Source organism: Lampris incognitus, chromosome 10 (assembly GCF_029633865.1).
Source record: "Lampris incognitus isolate fLamInc1 chromosome 10, fLamInc1.hap2, whole genome shotgun sequence".
Lineage (NCBI taxonomy): Eukaryota > Metazoa > Chordata > Actinopteri > Lampriformes > Lampridae > Lampris > Lampris incognitus.
In genome coordinates this window covers 44,562,635-44,585,724 of record NC_079220.1, presented here as the reverse complement: position 1 = coordinate 44,585,724, position 23,090 = coordinate 44,562,635, and the positions used below count along the sequence as shown (strand labels likewise).

Genomic DNA, 23,090 nt, shown 5'->3' with positions numbered 1-23,090 from the left:
ACAGCCTAGCCTAATCGCTGATTTTTTTTTTGTGGTTAATTCCTACTCTGATAGACTGATCGGTGTCTTGTTGTCCTGTAATACTCAATCATGTGTCATGGAGAGCCATTTTCTTGCCAACCCAGCACCAAACGAGCTCATTTTACTTATTAGTCCTTCCCTGTCCAAGGGAAGGTGTGTTAATGAGAGAATTCAGCTGGTCTAGTGTTGGGCTTTGAAGGAAAATCTGTATACACTTGACCCTCTATGGCACATGATTGAGGAACACCGGTTTTGTCTATTTGGCTGGTAGGATATTGAAAGGTTGTGTTGGATTTTTCTAAAAACTAAAACCACTTTGACTGGTAGATGAGGATGTTGAATTAGTACCTTGAATTAGTTAGTAAAACAAGTGCAAAAACTGAAGCCAGTCAATGAAATTGGCTGTCATTATTTACCCCTTTTCCACCAAGGCAGTTCGAGGGCTAGTTCAGAGCTGGTGCCTAATCTCAAACCAGTTCATATCATTTCGGCAGCCAAAGGAACCGGCTCTTGGTCAGGAAAATTGGTTCCGGAGCAGCACAAACTTTTTGCTGGGTAGAAGAAAGAACTGCTTACGTCAGGGGCAGGGGACAGGATTATCATGACCAACAAGACCAATAGGAGAATGCTTTGCCCGGCAGCAACAATCAGTACTACCAAATGCACCCCTCAACACTTGGTAATGACACGTTAAGTCAAAGTAGTTAGGAATCAAATGGTTTTATCAGCACATACTTTATTTGACAGATTAATCAAGGAAACCCTGGTAAATTTCAGACCAGTCACCCCACAGGAGAACAAGGCATATCATCACAGGTTCCTTTAATTTTATAATAGACATTTGTGTTATATTTAAACAAACAGCCGTCAACAGGGAAATAAACCCCTCTTGTCTATGAGACCACTCTCTTGAGAGAACTTCAGCCAGCTCACAGCAGGGTCTGTTAACGTGACTGGCCAGCTGGTCGCTAGTTTGTGGAGCTTCTACTAGTGCTACTACTACTTTCGGCTGTTCCCGTTAGGGGTCGCCACAGCGAATCGTCCATTTCCATCTCTTCCCGTCCTCTGCATCTTCCTCTGTCACACCATGTCCTCTCTCACCACATCCATAAGCCTCTTTTTTGGCCCTCCTTTTTTCCTCTTCCCTGGCAGCTCCATATTCAGCATCCTTCTCCCAATATACCCAGCATCTCTCCTCCACACATGTCCAAACCATCTCAATCTTGTCTCTCTTGCTTTGTCTCCAAACTGTCCAACCTGAGCAGTCCCTCTAATATAATCGTTCCTAATCCTGTCCTCCTTCGTCACTCCCAATGAAAATCTTAGCATCTTCAACTCTGCCACCTCCAGCTCCGCCTCCTGTCTTTTCATCAGTGCCACTGTCTCCAAATCATATAACGTAGCTGGTCTCACAACCATCTTGTAATCCTTCCCTTTAACTCTTGCTGGTACCCTTCTGTCACAAATCACTCCTAATACGCTTCTCCACCCACTCCACTCTGCCTGCACTCTCTTCTTCATCTCTTTCTTGCACCCCCCCCATTACTTTGTACGATTGACCCCAAGTATTTAAACTCATACGCCTTCGTCACCTCTACTCCTTGCATCCTCACCATTCCACTGCCCTCCCTCTCAGTCACGCATAGGTATTCCGTCTTGCTCCTACTGACTTTCATTCCTCTTCTCTCCAGTGCATACCTCCACCTCTCCAAGCTCTCCTCCACCTGCAACCTACTCTCACTACAGATCACAATGTCATCCGCAAACATCATAGTCAACGGAGACTCCTGCCTGATCTCATCCATCAACCTGTCCATCACCGTTGCAAACAAGAAAGGGCTCAGAGCCGATCCTTGATGTAATCCCACCTCCACCTTGAACCCATCTGTCTTTCCAACTGCAAACCTCACCACTGTCACACTTCCCTCATACATATCCTGCACCACTCCTACATACTTCTCCGCAACTCCCGACTTCCTCATACATTACCACACCTCCTGTCTTGGCTCTGTCATATGCTTTCTCTAAATCCACAAAGACACAATGTAACTCCTTCTGGCCTTCTCTACTTCTCAGTCAACATTCTCAAAGCAAACATTGCATCTGTGGTGCTCTTTCGTGGCATGAAACCATACTGCTGCTCATTGATCATCACCTCTTCTCTTAACCTAGCTTCTATTACTCTTTCCCATATCTTCATGCTGTGGCTGATCAACTTTATACCTCTGTACTTGCTACAGTTCTGTACATCGCCATTATTCTTGGAAATCGGTTACCAGTATACTGCTTCTCCACTCCTAAGGCATCCTCTCACTTTCCAAAATTGTGTTAAGCAATCTAGTTAAAAACGTTACTGCCATCTCTCCTAAACATCTCCATGCCTCCACAGGTATGTCATCTGGACCAACTGTCTTTCCACTCTTCACCCTCTTCGTAGCTGCCCTCACTTCCTCCTTGCTAATCCACCGCACTTCCTGATTCACTATTCCCACAACCTTCTCTCTCTCATTTTCTTCATTCATCAACCCCTCAAAGTACTCCTTCCACCTTCTCAACACACTCTCCTCACTTGTCAGCACATTTCCATCTATATCCTTGATCGCCCTTACCTGCTACACATCTTTCCCAGCTTGGTCCCTCTGTCTAGCTAATCGGTACAAGTCCTTTTCTCCTTCCTTAGTGTCTAACCCCTCATACAACTCACTATATGCCTTTTCCTTTGCCTTTGCCACCTCTCTCTTTGCTTTACACTGCATCTCCTTGTACTCCTGTTTGTGGAGCTTCTCAACTCTGAAAATATTGGAGCAAATATTTGATTCACCATCAATTTTCATACAACTGCCAGTATTCGAAATCTGCACAGCTGATTTCTAGCCTCAAAAATTATCAGACGTGAATTTAATGATGAAATAACATATGAAAATTGTAAAAAAAAAAATTCTAAATCTACACAGTTGATTTCTCACCTCATCTTCAGAGACATACACAGACTTATACAGTGAGGTAATGATGTGGCTTTCTAACCCTTGGAAAAACAACCAATTTGTAGAAGATTCACAAGTTGAACCAACAGCGACCTGGCACGAGCACCAGTCAGAGCTTAGAACTAGGTTCATGTTGGTGGAAAGGGGGTAGGACGAGCACCAGCCCAGAGTTTAGAACTAGGTTTATGTTGGTGGAAAGGGGGTAATAGAAGACTACTTAGCCCCACTACAGCATTCTAAAAACCCAGTACCTGGAAATTTCAAATACATGAATGTTTCATCATTAAATAACATTTCTCCTACAGATATTTTAGCAATCATTTAGCCAAAAGACAGCAGTGAGGAAACATACTCTCAGATGAAGAACATGACCAGGCAGATATCAGCAGCTTCAAATACATGGAAGGAATATGCTTGAATAATCTCTCTCTCTCTCTCTGCCTCTCAGTGAGATCAACAAAAAGCTAGGTGCTGTTTGCGCCCTCCTCTCTCAGTCAGCAGAGAGTGGTGGGGTAAGGCACTCCAGACGAAACCAGAGTCTCCCTGTGTTGGATGAGCATGATGATGACATCATTATCAGTCCTAACACCAGCCCCAAGGGCCCACCTACAGAGAGCGAGAGAAACTCTATGCCAGACCGCGAGATCCCCCTCAAGTTCCGCTGCCGAACAGATCTCCACAAGATCCCACTGTTCTCGGTGGGTACAGAGCATAGTGAGAGGCATATCTCTAGTCAGTCAGCTAACTTGTTGGAAATATGGACAATGTTGCTAAGTGTCACCATGGACCGATGACAATATTTTAATTTGGTTTTAGTTGAATGAAGAAATTAATCCCGCAGGGCTACACGGTTTGATCAAATTATACCTGAGGTCATGGTTTCAACACAGGCAGTATAAACTTATTTTTTTCTGTGTATTTTGTTTAATTCTTGTTTATTTTCTTCGAATATGCTACCAGTTTAGCAAACTTGTTAGGCACATGTGTGTGTTGATTGTGAGTCACTTCACTATGCATTCATAGTAGTCAGGTCTGGACAGGATCTGCATGAAACTATAGCAATTTAGAGAGTGTGACCATACTCAGGTACAGTGAAAATATATTTTGAGCAGATTTACAGGAAATTATTTTTTCCAAAGCCACGATCTTCATTTTTTGAAAGCGATCTTTTTACATTGTCATTAATCTGACCAATTGAGTTTGATCATTAATCACTCGTTTGATTCAGCCATAGTTTTTAATTATAGCGAATACTGTTTTAGTTTGTTAAGCCAGCCACTGAGGCTGTACAAGCCAGTGCATTCTTAGTGCCAGTCCCAAGCCCAGATAAATGGGGAGGGTTGCGTTGGGAAGGGCATCTGACGTAAAACCTTTGCTAAATACAATATGCGGATCATAAATCAGATTTGCCTATCAGATCAGTTGATGCCTGGGTTACCAACAATCGCCACTAGTACTGTTGGGCAGCAGGTGGAAACTATGCTACTGTTGGGCGAAGGAGAAGGATAGGGGAAGGCATGTCTAGAGTCAGCGGGAGAGGAGGAAGGGTAGGAGTGTGGAGGTGAGAGTTGGAACTTTGAATGTTGGCACTATGACTGGTAAAGGGAGACAGCTAGCTGATATGATGGAAAGAAAGGTAGGTATACTGTGTGTTCAAGAGAGCAGGTGGGAAGGATTAAGGCCAGGAGCATCGGAGCTGGGTTCAAACTCTTCTACCATGGTGTGAGTGGGAGGAGAAATGAGGTAGGTGTAATTCTGAAGGAAGAGTATGTCAAGAGTGTGTTGCGGGGGAAGAGAGTGTCAGACAGAGTGATGAGTATGAAACTGGAAATCGAAGGTGTGACGACGAATGTCAGTGCATATGCCATGCAAGTTGGGTGTGAGATGGAAGAGAAAGACGAATTCTGGAGTGAGTTGGATGAAATAGTGGAGAGTGTACCCAAGGAGAGAGTGGTGATTGGGGCGGACTTCAGTGAGCATGTTGGTGAAGGGAACAGAGGTGATGAGGAGGTGATGGGCAGGTATGGTGTCAAGGAGAGGAATGTGGAAGGACAGATGGTGGTGGATTTTGCGAAATGATGGAAATGGCTGTGGTTAGGGTCGGATATCGTTCGAAAATGTTCGATACCGATACCAAAACCAGTACCTCCAATTTGATATGATACCTAATCAATACTTTTTCCGATACTATATATTATGAAAACCTTATAGGATTATCAGCAAACTACTTTTCTATATAGCGAGCACCATAATTCATTGACACATTGTGTTATTTTGGTTCTGTACTCTAGCACTTTGAGATTGAAAGTGAGGTCAACAATGACAATGAGCTCAACATGCAGACTGACCTCTTTAATGTATGTGAGCCTATTTATATACATCATCATAACTGTCCTTACCTGTTTCATCATTGCTAGCAGTGGTACCAGAAGAAGACCCAGCAGCGGACATCCCAGAGCTAACGTTAACGTTGGCAGCAGCACAGACATTAACGTTCTCAAACACAGAGCAGTTGTCCACTCGTAAATTTATCCCATGCGTGATCAGATGTTTCATCATATTCGACGTATTCCCAGACTTGCATTTGATGATCGCTTTGAAGCGGTTGCATTTTATTGTGTCAGGTTTGCTGTCTATTTTTACAAAGTGTAGCCATGCTTTGGAACGCATAGTAGCTCACTGAATCTTGCTGGCCAGTTTTCAACTCCAACGCTGTCACAACATGCACACGCATACCAAATAGCTTCATGCTGATTCATCAGTCAGTCGCCTCTGTGTACAATGCTGGTAATGATTGGCTGGCTGTGATAGCGTTCACGTCGTCTACCATAAAGTACCGAAATTTGGCACCGTTTTTTTCCAAGTTGAGCTGGGATGCACAATCTTGTTCTTGCTTATGGAGGATAAACAAAGCTTGACTCGGTTTTCTCTTTAGCCTTTAACGTTAGGCATATTTATTTAGGCAAATACAGCAGGTATCTTGGCTCTCTACTACCGAGTACTGACTCTTACAACAATCTTACAACACACTGTTGCACAGAGAACGTGGCGACGTCACATCTGAATGTACCGTAAAGCTTTAGACAGAACAATAATACAGCTGGTAACATAATACAATGAGTAAGGGCGGCATCAAATAACAACACTTAACACCCAGACTTGCATTTGATGATCGCTTTGCAGTGGTTGCATTTTACTGTGTCAGGTTTGCTGTCTATTTTTACAAAGTGTAGCCATGCTTTGGAATGCATAGTAGCTCATCGAATCTTGCCCGCCAGTTTTCAACTCCAACGCAGTCATGAGACGCACACGCATACCAAATAGTTTCATGCTGATTTGTCAGTCAGTCGCCTGTGTACAACAACGCTGGTAGTGATTGGCTGGCTGCGATAGCGTTCACGTCGTCTACAGTAAAGTATCGAAATTTGGCACAGTTTTTTTCCCAAAGAGTTTGATACTCAGTAGGACCGAGATATTTCGGTCGGTGCCATATGGGCACCGTTTTCGATACCCGACTCTAGCTGTAGTGAATACATATTTCAAGAAGAGGAAGAAACACAGGGTGATGTACAAGAGTGGAGGAAAGTGCACACAGGTGGACTATATCTTATAGTCCAAGGGTGCTGTAGTCTTATGCAGGAGGTGAAATCTGAAAGCATTTGGAGACTGTATGAAAAAAAACCCTAGATATTCAAAAATGGGTTCTTTTAGAGTTGTGGTAATTGAAGAACAAGCAAACACAAAATATACATTTTAGTCAATCTTTACTTGAAATATTCAATTACAAAAGTTAGTTTCTTAAAGTAATACAAAACCAAATTGTTAAAAAAAAATCTTAAGAGTTTCTAGTGCGCACCAGGGAAGATCAGATGAAATTCAAAGAAGAGTTTCTAAGACTAACCTTAAATACATTTCCAACAATCCAGTTTCACAGTCTTTCACCTTTTTTGACATTTGCCAGAGTACTTCTTGAAATCTATGCAAAGTTTCTATTTTTATTTTTTTTTATAAATTTATTTCTGAGTTTTCCCTTCTTTCTCCCAATTTAGTGGCCAATCAATCCCTATTTTAGTTCACACACCCACCCTCGCACTGCCTGCGTTCGCCAACTGCATCTCTCCGGCCGGCAGTCTCGAAGGAGACGCCTCGCCACTTTCGTGACAAGGCGAATCCAGGCCGAATCACTGCTGTTCCGACACACACAGAAACGCATTCATGTGACGAACAGAAGCCGACTCCGCCCCCCTCCCGAAGACAGCGTTGCCAATTATTGCTGCTTCACCGAATCCGGCCATAGTAGGATCTGACAAGAACGGGGCGCGAACCCTAGTCCCCAGTGGGCAACTACATCGACACAAAGCCGATGCTTAGACCGCTACGCCACCGCGGACACCAAAGTTTCAATTTTTGACCATCACAAACAGAGTCCTTCATTAAAATGTATGTACAGTGCACCCGGAAAGTATTCACACCCCTTCACTTTCCCCACATTTTGTTATGTTACAGCCTTATTCCAAAATGGATTAAATTCATTTTTTTTTCTCATCAATATACACACAATACCCCATAATGACAAAGTGAAAAAGGTTTTGTAGAAATTTTTGCAAATTTATTAAAAATAAAAAAACTGAAATATTGCATGTACATAGGTATTCACACCCTTTGCTATGACACTCAAAATTGAGCTCAGGTTCATCCTGTTTCCACTGATCATCCTTGAGATGTTTCTACATCTTGATTGGAGTCCACCTCTAGTAAATTCAATGGATTAGACATGATTTGGAAAGGCACACACCTGTCTATATAAGGTCCCACTGTTGACAGTGCATGTCAGAGCAGAAACCAAGCCATGAAGTCAAAGGAATTGTCTGTGGACCTCCAAGACAGGATTGTATCGAGGCACAGATCTGGGGAAGGGTACAAAAAGATTTCTACAGCTTTGAAGGTCCCGAAGAGCACAGTGGTCTCCATCATTCGTAAATGGAAGAAGTTTGGATCCACCAGGACTCTTCCTAGAGCTTGCCGCCGAGCCAAACTGAGCAATCGGGGGAGAAGGGCCTTGGTCAGGGAGGTGAACAAGACCCCAATGGTCACTCTGACAGCTCCAGCGTTCCTCTGTGGAGATAGGAGAACCTTCCAGAAGGACAACCATCTCTGCAGCACCCCACCAATCAGGCCTTTATGGTAGAGTGGCCAGACGAAAGCCTCTGCTCAGTAAAAGGCACATGACAGCCCGCTTGGAGTTTGCCAGAAAGCACCTAAAGGACTGTCAGACCATGAGAAACAGGATTCTCTGGTCTGATGAAATCAAGATTGAACTCTTTAGCCTGAATGCCAAACGTCACGTCTGGAGGAAACCAGGCACCTCTCATCACCTTGCCAATACCATCCCTACAGTGAAGCACGGTGGTGGCAGCATCATGCTGTGGGGATGTTTTTCAGCGGCAGGAACTGGGAGACTAGTCAGGATCGAGGGAAAGATGAATGGAGCAAAGTACAGAGAGATCCTTGATGAAAACCTGCTCCAGAGCGCTCAGGACCTGAGACTGGGGCGAAGGTTTACCTTTCAACACGACAACGACCATAAGCACAAAGCCAAGACAACGAAGGAGTGGCTTTGGGACAAGTCTGTGAATGTCCTTGAGTGGCACAGCCAGAGCCCAGACTAGAACCCCATTGAACATCTCTGGAAAGACCTGAAAATAGCTGTGCAGCGACGCTCCCCATCTAACCTTACAGAGCTCGAGAGGCTCTGCAGAGAAGAATGGGAGAAATACCCCAAATATAGGTGTGCCAAGCTTGTAGCTTCATACCCAAGACTTGAGGCTGTAATCACTGCCAAGGGTGCCTCAACCAAGTACTGAGTAAAGGGTGTGAATACTTACTATGTACATGCAATATTTCAGTTTTTTATTTTTGATAAATTTGCAAAAATTTCTACTAAACCTTTTTTGCTTTGTCATTATGGGGTATTGTATGTAGATTGATGAGAAAAAAATAATTTAATCCATTTTGGAATAAGGCTGTAACATAACAAAATGTGGGGATAGTGAAAGGGTGTGAATACTTTCCGGATGCACTGTATATGTCAGTTAGGGGGGGGGGGTCCCCGCACACATTGATGAGGGACAGTGTGCACCCTCCCAAAAAGAGACAATCCCTACGTGTGTGTGTGTGTGTGTGTGTGTGTGTGTGTGTGTGTGTGTGTGTGTGTGTGTGTGTGTGTGTGTGTAAGTAAGTCAATTCAAGTCAATTCAAGCTCAATATTACAAATTTGCCTCAGTGGGCTTTACAGCAACACAACACAACATAAGTGTGTACAGCGCTTGTGTATGTATGTATGTAGCATCTATGTAGTATGTATACATACACTGTGTATGTAGTGTCGCATACGTACGTACATACATAGTACATACATACGTATGTAAGTGTGAGTGTATTTGAGACAGATATACACAGGTCTTGTGCGTATGTGTAAGTGTATGTATTAGTGTATGTAATGTGTGCATCAGTGTGCATGTGATGACGAAATGGAAATTGTTCTGTATGTGAAGAAATTACCATAAAGGGAAAGAGAGTATGTGTGTAGGTGTCTGCTTAATTTACGCGGATGTTTGTGTAGTGTGTGTCTGTGAGAGAGAGCGACAGAAAGATGTGTATCACAGTACATTCAGCTAAGTCTAGTAACTAAATAGTAGACTGATATCTAATATGCATAAACGATAAACCGATCTTCAATTGCAAGGTGGTGACGAGAGAATGAAGCAAGGCAGCATTGGATGGTGGTCTGTAGGATGACTTTGGAGACCAAGAAGAGGAAGAGAGTGAAGGCAGAACCAAGGATCAAATAGTGGAAGTTGAAGAAGGAAGACAGTTGTGTGGAGTTCAGGGAGGAGTTAAGACAGGTACTGGGTGGTAGTGAAGAGTAGTCGGATGTCTGGGCAAGTACTGCAGAAATAGTGAAGGAGACAGCTAGGAAGGTACTTGGTGTGACATCGGGACAGAGGAAGGAAGACAAGGAGACTTGGTGATGGAATGAGGAAGTACAGTAAAGTATACAGAGGAAGAGGTTGGTGAAGAAGAAATGGGATAGTCAAAGAAAGTAGACAGGAGTACAAGGAGTTGCAGCGTAAGGTGAAGCGAGAGGTGATGAAGGCAAAGGAACAGGCTGGGTACACTTGGGTACACTCTCCACCACTTCATCCAACTCGCTCCAGAATTATTCTTTCTCTTCCATCTCACACCCAACTTGCGGGGCATATGCGCTAATAACATTCATCATCACACCTTTGATTTCCAGCTTCATACTCATCAATCTGTTTGACACTGTCTTCACCTCCAACACACTCTTGTCATACTCTTCTTTCAGTATTACCCCTGCCCCATTTTTCCTCCTATCCACACCGCGGTTGAAGAGTTTGAACCCACCTCCGATGCTCCTGGCCTTACTCCCCTTTTACCTGGTCTCTTGCACACATAATATATCTATCTACCTTCCTTCTCTCCAACAATATAGGCCAGCTCTCTCCCTTTACCAGTCATAGTGCCAACATTCAAAGTTCTGGGCATGCCTTCCCCCTATCCTTCTCCTTCGCCCAACAGTAGCATAGTTTCCACCAGCACCCTGCTGGCCAACAGTACTGGTGGCAGTCATTGGTCACCTGGGCTTCAACTAATCAGGTATTGAAAGCTGATTTATGATCCACACATTTGATTTGGTAAAGGTTTTATACCAGATGTCCTTCCTGATGTAACCCTCCCTATTTAGCCGGGTTTGGGACGGCACTAAATGCACTGGCTTATGTATCCCCAGTGGCTGCCTTAGTAACAGATGATTTGCATTTTCAGTCAGCACCATTAAGTGAGGCGGTCAATGAACTGTCCAGAAAGCTCAACGTCCAGCCTTTTCGTATTCTGTTGCTGAGGAATGAAATGGAGCTTCCCACTCATTTAACAGCCAATGAACTTGGCCTCAGCATTGCTGACATTATAGGTGGGTCATTTGTGAATCCCAACTTTCTGCTAGTGATTTTCAATGTTATTTTTCATACACAAAAACAGAATTACAGTCCTAATTCTTGATTTATGGTGTGTTGTTGTTTTTCAAGATGAAATATTCAGAACCTTATCAATGTTTTGTTTTTATGCCATTGCTGTTTAGATTGTGTTATTTTAGCTGAAAATGATACACAGGGGTCTGACAGCACCCTCATCACTGTGAAACTGCAGGGCAAAGAAAAAGACTCCAAACAGGAATACTCCCTACACAGAGTAAGTAGACAGTCCTTCATACCAACCTCCACCAAAATTGTGTTTTGTTTTTACATGCAACAGAAGCTAATGCTTATTTTATGTCTGTCAGGAGGCACCTCTGGGCTCTATCCTCTCCCAGTATCTTTCCGGTTTGTCCAGAACCACCAGGCACAAGGTGCAGTTTCACTTTGATGGGTCCAAGATTAATCACAACCAGACCCCATCCCAGCTTGACATGGAGGATGGTGATATCATTGAAGTTTGGATGTGAGCTTTTCTCACATGACAGAAAGTACGAGGTTAAAAGTTGTACTTTCTCAAAGCTCCAACACCAAGTGCCACCCAGTTATCAAATGTTGATAAGTTCAAGTGATCAAAAGTGCTGCTCCATATGTGCTGCTCTGTCTAGTTTGTTGACTGAAGGACTCTTGAGCATTGTGCTCTCGTTCAAAATTGTTTCATGTATTATCATTTGTATTCATTAGCTTTGTGCTCTCGTTCAAAATGGTTTCATTTGTTATCAGTTGTGTTCATTAGCTTTGCACTCTCGTTGAAAATTGTTTCATTAGTTATCAGTTGTGTGCATTAGTGGTGTGTACAACAGTGAAACACCACTTGTTTTAAAAAAGTACAATATAAATAAAGTTATTATTATTATCATTATTATTATTACCACCAAAAACAATCTACAAGTGTTACTGAGACTTCTGATGCGGAAATGTACATCATTGTAAATAAGATGCATGAACAAAATTAATCTTTTTTTATTTATTTTTCTCCCCAATTGCATCCGGCCAATCACCCCACTCTTCCGAGCCAGCCCAGTCACTGCTCCACCCCCTCTGCCCATTTGGGGAGGGCTGCAGACTACCACGTGCCTCCTCCGATACATGTGGAGTCGCCAGCTGCTTCTTTTCACCTGACAGCGAGGAGTTTCACCAGGGGGCACGTAGCACATAGGAGGATCATGCTATTCTCCCCAGTTCCCCCTCCCCCCCGAACAGGCGCCCCGACCAACCAGAGGAGGCGCTAGTGCAGCAACCAGAACACATACCCACATCTGGCTTCACACCTGCAGACACGGACAATTGTGTCTGTAGGGACGCCTGACCAAGCCGGAGGTAACAGGGATTCTAACCGGCGAGCCCCGTGTTGGTAGGCGTTGGAAAAGACTGCCACGCCACCCGGATGCCGACCCTGTCATTTCCGTACATAGTAGTTTGATATTCTGGTTTGAGTCAACAGAGAAACCTGCTCACGCCACTGATGCATAAATGTTCCATGTTGCATTTTTCTGAACTCTTAAGAAAGTGGAAAATGGACAGAAAATCTGCACAGGAGGAGGAAAAACACAACTCTTTCTGAATTTGTTGAGAAAATGAGACTTGACTGATCACATATTTTTCATAATGTTGGATTTACATTTCTCTGTAATATAAATATCAAGGCTATAATATACAATTTAATATAAATATATTGTAAATATGCAATTAATATAAATAGAGAAGTATGTAGGAGTGGTGCAGGATATGTATGAGGGCAGTATGACTGCTGAGGTGTGTGGTTGGAATGACAGATGGGTTCAAGGTGGAGGTGGGATTACATCAAGGATCGGCTCTGAGCTCTTTCTTGTTTGCAGTGGTGATGGACAGGTTGACAGACAAGATCAGGCAGGAGTCTCCGGGGACTATGATGTTTGCGGATGACATTGTGATCTGTAGCGAGAGTAGGGTGCAGGTTGAGGAGAGCCTGGAGAGGTGGAGGTATGCACTGGAGAGAAGAGGAATGAAAGTCAGTAGGAGCAAGACAGAATACATATGTGTGAATGAAAGGGAGGGCAGTGGAATGGTGAGGATGCAAGGAGTAGAGGTGATGAAGGTGGATGAGTTTAAATACTTGGGATCAACTGTCCAAAGTAACGGGAAGTGCAGAAGAGAGGTAAAGAAGAGAGTGCAGGCAGGGTGGAGTGGGTTGAGAAGAGTGTCAGGAGGGATTTGCGATAGAAGGGTACCAGCAAGAGTTAAAGGGGAGGTTTAGAAGATGGTTGTGAGACCAACTATGTTATATGGTTTGGAGACAGTGGCACTGATGAAAAGACAGGAGGCGGAGCTGGAGGTGGCAGAGTTGAAGATGCTAAGATTTTCATTGGGAGTGACGAAGAAAGACAGGATTAGGAATGAGTATATTAGAGGGACAGCTCAGGTTGGATGGTTTGGAGTCCAAGAGGCAACACTCAAAAAAATATTTAAGCCCATAAATTAAAGCCTATGTATATCAATTACATGTAAATTTTCCATCCAATTTAATCACATAACTGCAATGTAAAATATGACATTTCAAGAAGAAAATATTTATATTTTACATTGTCATATTGTCAGATGTATACATTTATTGTATACATTTTGTATACAATACATTGTCTGTACAAATACAAATAATATAATTATAATACAGATAATATTATAATACAAAGTCATATATACATCGCCAAATGGTCTATTTTCCAGAAGGCTGCTTTGGAAAATGGTGATACTGTTTATTCAGACCTGCTGTTAGCAGATTTTTATGCTGTCACCATATGCAAATGAGGGGCCCGTTGACTACTGGATTTGGCTTAACAAAGCTGCAGAGGTCACCGAGCAGTGTCTTACTAGCAAGGGGGAACCAATGACTGACCTTAGCTTGCACCTAGTTCTTATGTTCATCTGTAATTGCCCTGACAAGGAGCTGGCCCTAGTGTTTAAAAGTAAGCCCGCTTATGAGTGGACAGCACATGAAGTGCAGGATCATCTGGATGAGTACTTAAAGGAAAGCAAGGTTAGTCGAGGCAGGCTGTCACAGCACACTGCTGCAATTGAGCAGTCACCGCAAGAGAGTGTTCGCACTGACACCAAGCCACACATGCCGTCGACCTTTAAATGTAGCACAAATCAGTCAGACCAGCTATCTGGAAAAAGTTCTGAGTTTGTTGGAGATGGCATTAGCTAGCAACACTCAACAACAGTCAGTACACAAAGGGTCCCGCAAACAACCTCCCAAACGCCCTCGTGAGCGTCAGGTTTGTGGCAGTAAGGAGCACAACACTAGAATGCACTGTAGGCTGAACAAACTGTGCTTTACATGTCTCTCTCCTGGCCACCGCAGCATCAACTGCGGACAGAACACTCCAACTCAGTCTCCTCCCAGTAAGAGCCAAACTCCATCTCAGGGAAACTACTAGATGGCCTCCATTCAGAGGGGGACAATGTAGGCCTGTATGGTGTTCCCTCCAACTGTGATGACGATATTCAGTCTGTTTATATGTCCGTTTGCAAAGCAGCACCCAAACGCAAAACAGTAATTTTCCAGAATGTGACAAGAACATCCAAAAGTGAGAGTTTGTTTTTCACCACCGTAGTAGCAGGGGGTAAGGTTGAGTTACAGGTGATGGATAGTGGGTCCATGGCTACTTCACTGCATGCAGACATTCCTCGGCTGAGGGAGGCAGGTGTAATAAGGGGCGATATGATATCCTCTACTGACGTTATCCTTGTGGGGTGTGATGGGAAACAGACTAGTCCAGTTGGGATATGCGAGCTGAACCTTAAGTTGTACAGGTTTGACTACCTTGTGCCAGTCCTGATAGTAGAAGGTCAGGTAGACGAACTGATTATAGGTACAAATGTGATGAAACCTCTCATCAGACAGTTCAAATCCAACAAGGCTTACTGGAGAATATTGGAAAAAACAGAGTCATGTAAAGACGAGAACAGCCAGTTTATCAGATTCCTAGCCAACCTTGAGAGATGGAGGGGGGAGGAAATCCCTGATAAAGTGGGAACGGACAAGTTAAAACAAGCAGTGACTCTACCTCCAATGTATGAACATGTAGTGTGGGCCCATCTTCCACCCATGACTAAACTCTCTGTAGGAAGTACTGTTATTGTAGAGCCAAGCACGTCTCGCTGTGTGCACTGTAACATACTGGAGGGTAGAGTAGTTATGCCTCTGTGGGGGGACGGGTGGCTTCCCGTTAAAATTGTCAACCCGACTACATCCCCCATCACCTTGAAAAGGAATGTTAAAGTGGCCGACATCTACCCATGCATTGCCCTAGAAGATTTTGACGATGAGACAGAACAGATGATGACTCAGAATGTGAGTAAAGTGAGCAGTGGCAGCTCTCATGGCAGTCTAACAGCTAAGTGTGTTGGAGGCAGCTGTGCGGCAAAAGGGAATGAGAGATTGGCTGGTCTGGGGCTCCAGAATCTGCCTGTTGATGAGTGTGAGGTGCGATCGTTATGGAAGGAAAAAATTACTGATCTGATTGAGTAGTATGAGGATGTGTTTTCTAGACACCACTTGGACTGTGGTGAGGCTAGTGGCTTCTGTCATCGGATTCGGCTGAAAGATGACCACCCCTTCCGCTTGCCTTATTGAAGACTCTCTCCCGCTCATTACCAAAAACTGAGGGAAACACTGGATGAGATGGAGGCAAGGGACATTATCAGGAAGTCTAGTAGCGAGTATGCGTCCCCACTCGTCCTCTGCTGGAAAAAGAATGGTGATCTGAGGTTATGCACAGAGTTCAGGTGGCTCAATGCTTGCACAGTCAAAGATGCACACCCCCTTCCTCATCAAGCCGATGTTCTCGCCGCACTGGAAGGCAACGCCTTTTTCAGCACCATGGACCTAACATCTGGTTACTACAATGCCCCACTGCATGAGGATGATAAGAAATTCACCGCCTTCTCCTCATCTCTTGGGTTGCATGAGTACAGTCGTCTGCCCCAGGGGCTTTGTAACAGCCCAGCGACCTTCAAGAGAATGATGCTCTCAATCTTCGGCTATCAAAACGTTCAAAGCCTTCTCTCTTACTTAGATGATTTGTTGGTTTTCGGTAAATCAGAGGAAGAGAGTTTGCAGAGGCTTGAGGTAGTGTTCCAGTGCCTAAGAGCACACAACCTAAAATTGTCTCCATCCAAGTGCCACTTTCTGAGAAGGTCAGTTAAGTCTTTAGGACACATCATCTCTCAGGAAGGGATAGCCGCAGACCCAGATAACGTGCAGGCCATTGTCAGTTTGTCTGAGAGTGATATTATGGAGCCGGACGGCGTCACTCCATCTGTCAGTAAGATCCAGTCGTTCTTAGGCATGGTAGTGTATTACCAGCACTACATTGAGAACTGCTCCAAGGTGGCAAAACCGCTGTTCCAACTGACCACTGGCAGCAGAAAGCCACGGAGAGGCAAACTAAAGAAGAGGCCTGCTCCATCTCGTAAAATCACTGCAGCAGACTAGACTACTGAGTGTCAAGAGGTGTTTAGTGCTCCGAAGGCTGCGCTGACTGATCAAGTCCTGTTAGCTCACCCTGATTTCTCTCGACCATTCTTACTCTCTGTTGATGCATCTAGTAGTGGGCTAGGGGCGATACTTTCACAAGTGCAGGAAGGTCATGTAGCAGCTAGGCCCATCGCTTTCACTAGCAAATCTCTGAATCATGCCCAGTCTAAATATCTAGCTTATAGGTTGGAGTTTCTCGCTATGAAGTGGGCTATTCACGACAAGTTCAGTCACTGGCTGCGGGGGCATAGGTTTACAGTCTGGACTGACAATAATCCGCTTAAGTACATACTCACAAAGCCAAAAGTCGATGCATGTGAGCAGAGGTGGGTGTCTAAGCTGGCACCTTTTGATTTTGATATTCAGTACATACCAGAGCCTAAAAATAGTGGCAGACGCGTTAAGCAGGGAGCCTTTCGTTAGTCTTAGGGTGATGCATAGACTGACCAGATCGCCATATAATGTGCTGTTAGAGGAGGCTAGGTGTCTGCAGGTGACTGATGTACAGAACATGCTCCGTCTTTCCTGTGAAAAACCAGAGGGGAGGGGTTTAGCTTCGTCCATCTAGAGCTCTGTTGAGGTTAGTGGGGATGCAGCCAGTGACAGTGGGAGGTTAACCCGTGAAGAAGTGGCTGCCGTACTCCACACTCACTGCCGTTGGGAAGATGGTGCAGCCATGAGGGCAATCTCTTATGTGCAGCAGATGGAGCAGTTGGTGTCAACAGGTCAGAGCCCATTGCCAGTATTCACTCATAAGGAGCTGTATGATAAACAAAGTCAAGACCCTGTTATCAGTAGAGCGAAATTCTTTGTAGACAGAGGCCGCCGCCCATCTAGAAGAGAGAGGGTTCAGGAGACAAAGCAAACCAACTGCACATTGAGACAATGGGGGAAGCTCACTACCTGGTTAGGACTATTGTACCGTGTCTCAAAACACCCTGTGAGCAATAAGAGAACATTCCAATATGTTGTGCCTACTGCTCTGAGAGGCCAATTGTTGAAGGGGGTTCATGATGACACTGGCCATCAGGGCCAGCAGCTCACACTGGCTCACAAGGCAGCGCTTCTACTGGGACTCCATGGAGGAAGAAGACAGAGAGTATGTACACCACTGCAAGAGATGTGTACTCAGTAAAACGCCTGAGGCTAGAGCCCCGATTGTCTCTCTAATCACTAATGCACCCCTTGAACTAGTGTGTATCGACTTCTGGTGAGCCGAGGATACCAACAACAAATCTGTAGATATGCTAGTGGTAACGGATCACTTTACTAAACTTGCTTGTGCTTACCCATGTCCAAATCAGTCTGCCAAGACAGTAGCCTGTGTGCTGTGGAATAATTTCTTTTCCATCTATGGTTTCCCAGCATGCATTCATTCTGACCATGGGTCTAACTTTGAGAGTTCACTCATTGCAGAGCTGCTTCAGGTGGCAGGAGTTGACAAATCCCAAACCAAGCCATACCACCCTATGGGAAATGGACAAGCAGAGCGCTTCAATCACACTCTGGGTAGCATGATTCGTTCTCTACCGCCTCGTACCAAAGCAAAATGGCCTCAGATGTTGAACATACTTTGCATATAATTGCACTATCCATGAGACCACATGTAGCCAGGTGGTAAATTCCATGTACCCTGTGTAAATATGTTCAGTATAAAAAAGAGAATAGATTTTATTTTGTTTTAACTATGTACAAGGGAAGAGGTATTTATAGTTATTGTTAAAATAACCATTTTAATGGTGGAAATGACGACATAAAAGATCATCTCAAAACTGCCAAACAAAAGCGGTGGCTACAGGCGGGAAGAATAGCAAGCTATATTATAGCCAACACTTATTCAACATGTTTTAGGGCTGATGTGTGTGAAGTTTTTTTGTTTTTTTTTAAACTCGGCTACTCTAGCCTGTCTTTTTTTTTTTTGGTGGGAGGGGACAAAAATCTTTCAAAGTATTGTAACGTTCACGGATAAGTAGACACGTTGGCCCTTGGCTAACGGGTCGGACCCTTTAGTCGAGCGGTAGCGATGTCTCGCGGTGCGGGAGATATGGGTTTGCGTCCCGGCTGCGGCAGTTCCTGTGGTTGCCCCCCCCGAATTCGCTACAGTATCATGCCCGGTGAGGCAGGCAAGCTTGTGAGCGCGTGCACGAAAGTGCGGTAAATTTTTAGGGTCCCGGTTTGGGATTTTGAAAATCTGGTCACCCTACCCTCTCACCCCTTATAAAAAGGTGCAAAATGGTTTAGTCCGCCCCTCACGAGCATCTCTCAATGCAGCTCATCTAGTCCTGTCGCGAGTCACCGCTGATACAAGCGCAAGCACAGACTCATGTCTTTCCCAAAGAAAGTAAAATCTGGGTTCTAGAAAAAGAAGGGGGGGAAAAAGGAAAGAGGGAGAAGGCAAAATGAGGGAAAGGAACTGTTGAGTAATTTCTTCCAAAAGAAAGGTAAGCTAGGAGCTTTTAAAAGAAATGTGGCTAGCTAATTTATATTACCACAGCTAGGTAGCAGCTAGCTAGCTAGTTCTTAACTCCTACCTGAACACAGTAGGCGTTAGCTAGCTACTACTGTAACACATACATTTATCAGCATCATAGCTACAATATCATATGAAATTATATCTATGAACATTACCTAGTTTTACATGAAGCACATGGCCCTCGGTTTCAGAAACAGCCATAGGGAGTGGAGCAGCAGCAGGTCCCTCATCTTCTGATGATCATGTTGTAAAGTTATTAAATCTTATTCCAAGGTAGCAATGTAATGTCTAAATTCCTTTATTACCTTATTCAGCTTCCACGCTTGGCAGTCGTAATTTTCTATAAAACGATTCTACATTTCCGGGTTTTTCTTCTTCTTTCTTTAAACCCACAACCACTTACAACAACATGAACCAAGAGCGCCCCTCAATGAATAAAATAAAACATCAAATTACAACACAAGCGTCACATGCATTGTATACCATAAACATTACACGTGTTACTAAGGATGTGAGACAAGGTGAGCTCATATAGTGGCATTGACAACTAAAATTCATTCCAAGCAATTATTTGTTAAAATAGATTAATGTACTGTGACTGTCCTGGGTCGTCCTGGGTACGACGTTAAACTGCAACCGTCGGGTCGTCGGCGACTAAACCGGCACCCCCAGTTCAACCCTTGGGTTGTTGTGAGGAGGGTGTGACGTGCAGTGAGGTCCATGGCTGGGTAGGCAGTGAACTATATTTATACGTATGATAGTCAATTAACGCAGCAGTCAGTACTCAAATCGCATAGTGCATGCGAAAAATATAGTTATAAGCAAATGTGGGTCAATCAAATAGCCTTTGTCAAAAAGGCAAAATTCAGTTATACATGTCGGCATGAAGTTAATACAAGAAGCCCAAACCACACATACACACACTAATATTAGCATCACACACACCAAAAGTTCAAACACCAAAATGTCCATCGAACATTACTGAACCAGCACATATAATACGCTACGACAATACGCAAAAAGAACACATCTTAACCTTATGCAACATATTCGATCGTTTGATTGAGACGACCAAATAGATCAACCGTGTTATTGTGTGTGTGTGTGTGTGTGTGTGTGGTGGGGGGGGGGGGTCAGACGGCGCTGTCCCTGGTACTGAAAGAGTTAAAAATGGGAAAAAAATGAGAAAGTAATGAAAATTGTCACAAGACACTCGCCGTATTTTATTTGCAGACGAAGTCCATGCGCCTATCCCTCTGAACAAAGATGCTGATAACTTCATTGTAGAAGTCTTCCTTGTCAGGTGTATTCCTCAATTTCACGAGTCTCTCCTTTTCAATGGAAATCAGCCAAGGATGAAAGTCTGTCCTGTTCCATCCGATTACGGCTGCAAGTCTTTATGCGTTTTAAAGGTCCTCTCCACAGATGCGGTCGAAGCAGGCATCGTTAAGACCAGTTTCAACAGCTTCGTGGCCTCGGGTACAGTCTCCTGCAGGTCATTGTCCATCAGAAAGTTAAGCAGCTGTACAGGTGACATTCCTTGGATCATTTGTGAACAGTATAATCCCACCGAACCAGACTTCAATCTAACTAGATCAAATAATTTTGCGCATTTGGACAGGCTCTTCAATTTGTTACAGTCAAAATTAGCTGACATCTCGGCAAATGTCTTGCTGTCAACTAAGCCAAGGAAATCAAGCTCATTCAAACTGTCAAACCTGGTCTTCATTTGTACAGTGATGTTGTCAAGAACACTGTAAAAGATTCTCCTCCTCTCATCTCTGGGGGATTCGCTGCGACGAGTATTGTTGTCTATCAGATTCAGTTCATTGCGTTTCTGTTCAAAACGATCATATAAACTGATTGTTCAAGGCACACATAGTGTCTCTGACGCGTGCACAGCATAGGCCAATGTCCATTGCCTTGTTCTGAAGAACACGAAAAAGCACGTCTGTCACGTTAAATATGTCCTCAATCCAGAGGCCATAGTGAGGGTCTCGCCATCCCATTCATCAGAGTTCTCCATCATTGCCTGGAACACTTGGCGGAGATCTGGTAGGTGTTGGAGGATAGTCTGTACCAATCGGGAGTTTGAGTTCCACCTAACAGATGATGCTCTAGGGATGCAGTGTTTTACAACTTCATCCAGTAGATGTGGGCGTTTGGTTGACTTGCTGAAAAATGACGAGCCTTCAAACAGTCTTGAAAAATACTTTAAATTCAGGAATGAATTTTGCAGATTGTGAAAGGACTAAATTCAATTTATGAGCATAGCAGTGTGTAAACATAGCTCCTGATAATTTTTCTTTAATTTTTGCCTGTACCCCGTTTAGCTCAGAGGCCATCACTGCAGCTCCATCATTTGTGCGACTAACTTCTCAAGACACTCATATTTCTGTAATACATTCAAGACATATTCTGATATTCTCTGTGCCCGTCTGTCATTACTCACATTGTCAAAACCCCAAAAGACTTCTTTTACTTCACCACTGGTACTGTTGACATATCGCAAAACTACAGATATTTGGGCTTTGTTTGTGATATCCGTCATTTCATCCACTTCAACTGCAGCAAACGATGCAGCTTTTATGCCACTTTTTATATGAAACTTAATAACCTCACTGATTGATTCGATAATGTCATTCTGAATCCTATTCGAAGTGCCCATAAATACAGTTGAAGAATTTAAATGTGTGGCTAATTTGTCATCTTTTTCTGCCATCAAATGTAAAAGTTCAACATAATTCCCACGATTGGCGGAGTTACTGCTCTCATCGTACCCTCGAAAGGCCAACTCTTGTTTGGCAAGATAGCATGTAGCATCAATGAGGATTCTTAATATCTCCCTGTTAGCCTTTACTGTTTCATTATGTGCAGTAACATTCAGCCTGCGTTGCTCGTCGAGGGCCATGTCTGTGCGACTCTTACCAAATGTTTTCAAGGCTATCTGAGAGTGTATGTGGGACGTGGAATTTTCGTGCGTCTGCAAAGCCCTTGGTAAATTGTTCAAGTCGCAGTAACCCCCCTTTCACCCACACGCTGTCACTGGTCGAGAACAGTAGACACGGGAAGCAGAACAGCTTGCTTGCCTGGCCACAGCCACAAAGCCAGTCCTTCTTTTGATACCATTCCGTTTGAAAAGTCTGTATTATCTTCTGTCCTTTCCTTTGGGTGAGATCCGTCAGGTCACGTGTTGGCTTCCCATTTGCGATCACATTCCTTTTTTCCTCAAAAGTAAATGTTGAAAATCTTTCTAAGTATGTAATATCCATTTTGACAGGTGAAATTCAGTAGCGGACCGTGCATTTCAGACCTAGGCCTTCGGTGAGACGTCACCTCCTCATAATTACACAAAGACGGCCGTCATATCGCCATGCTACAATGTTTTTGTCGCAAAATTGGTTATCATCACCGCCATCAAGTTATTTGACACTTTTCACTTTGACAACAGCGACATCGTGTGTAACGTACAGCCTTACATGGTGTAACGTACGGCCTTACTGGAAGTAATCCCGCTGGGCATATTATGCTATCAAGAAACTCAACAAACATCCCAGCCGGGCCGCTGAGCATAAAAACAATCAAACATTAAGCAAATCCACTAACTGTAAAATAAATAAATAAACAATTTTGACTCATCAGTGTTTTCTACAGGGGTGTCAATTGGGTATGGCCTGGTCAATGTGAAATAATATATTTACACATGTCTCAGTGTTTTAAATGACCCTATTACTGTCGCAAAATCATTCATTGCACGAGGTAGAATAAAATCCGAGTGAATCGGCACCTCACTCGGCTCAACTCCTGTCTTTCGGTCGGCACTGACTGTCATGTGCATATATGACAGACAAGGGAATCGCGATTAATACCATGCTTTATTCAGCCATCTGCTTCCAGTACAGATTAGAACAATCCCAGAATGCCCCAGTACAGAACCACGCTAAAACATATTGTTGCGTGCCCCTCCTCTTACGTATACAGCATGCTGGGCACAGTAGTTCTCATCACATCTCCCTCCTTTTAAAGAACATGTATGT

At 43.9% G+C, this 23,090-nt stretch overlaps 1 protein-coding gene across 2 annotated transcripts in view; it reads left to right on the top strand.

Annotated features, from left to right (window-relative positions):
• The window catches only part of nfatc2ip (nuclear factor of activated T cells 2 interacting protein), a 63,577-nt gene extending 51,659 nt beyond the window's left edge, over window positions 1-11,918 (top strand). The window contains exons 7-10 of one of the 2 annotated variants that reach the window (XM_056288324.1): window positions 3,454-3,703; window positions 10,854-10,998; window positions 11,235-11,276; window positions 11,368-11,918. In XM_056288324.1, the coding sequence (XP_056144299.1) occupies window positions 3,454-3,703; window positions 10,854-10,998; window positions 11,235-11,276; window positions 11,368-11,450 (520 nt within the window). In that variant the 3' untranslated portion in view covers window positions 11,451-11,918. Of the gene's footprint in view, window positions 1-3,453; window positions 3,704-10,853; window positions 10,999-11,166; window positions 11,277-11,367 lie in introns of both variants that reach the window. The other variant, XM_056288323.1, reaches the window with a different exon arrangement.
• Window positions 11,919-23,090: the final 11,172 nt, after the last annotated feature.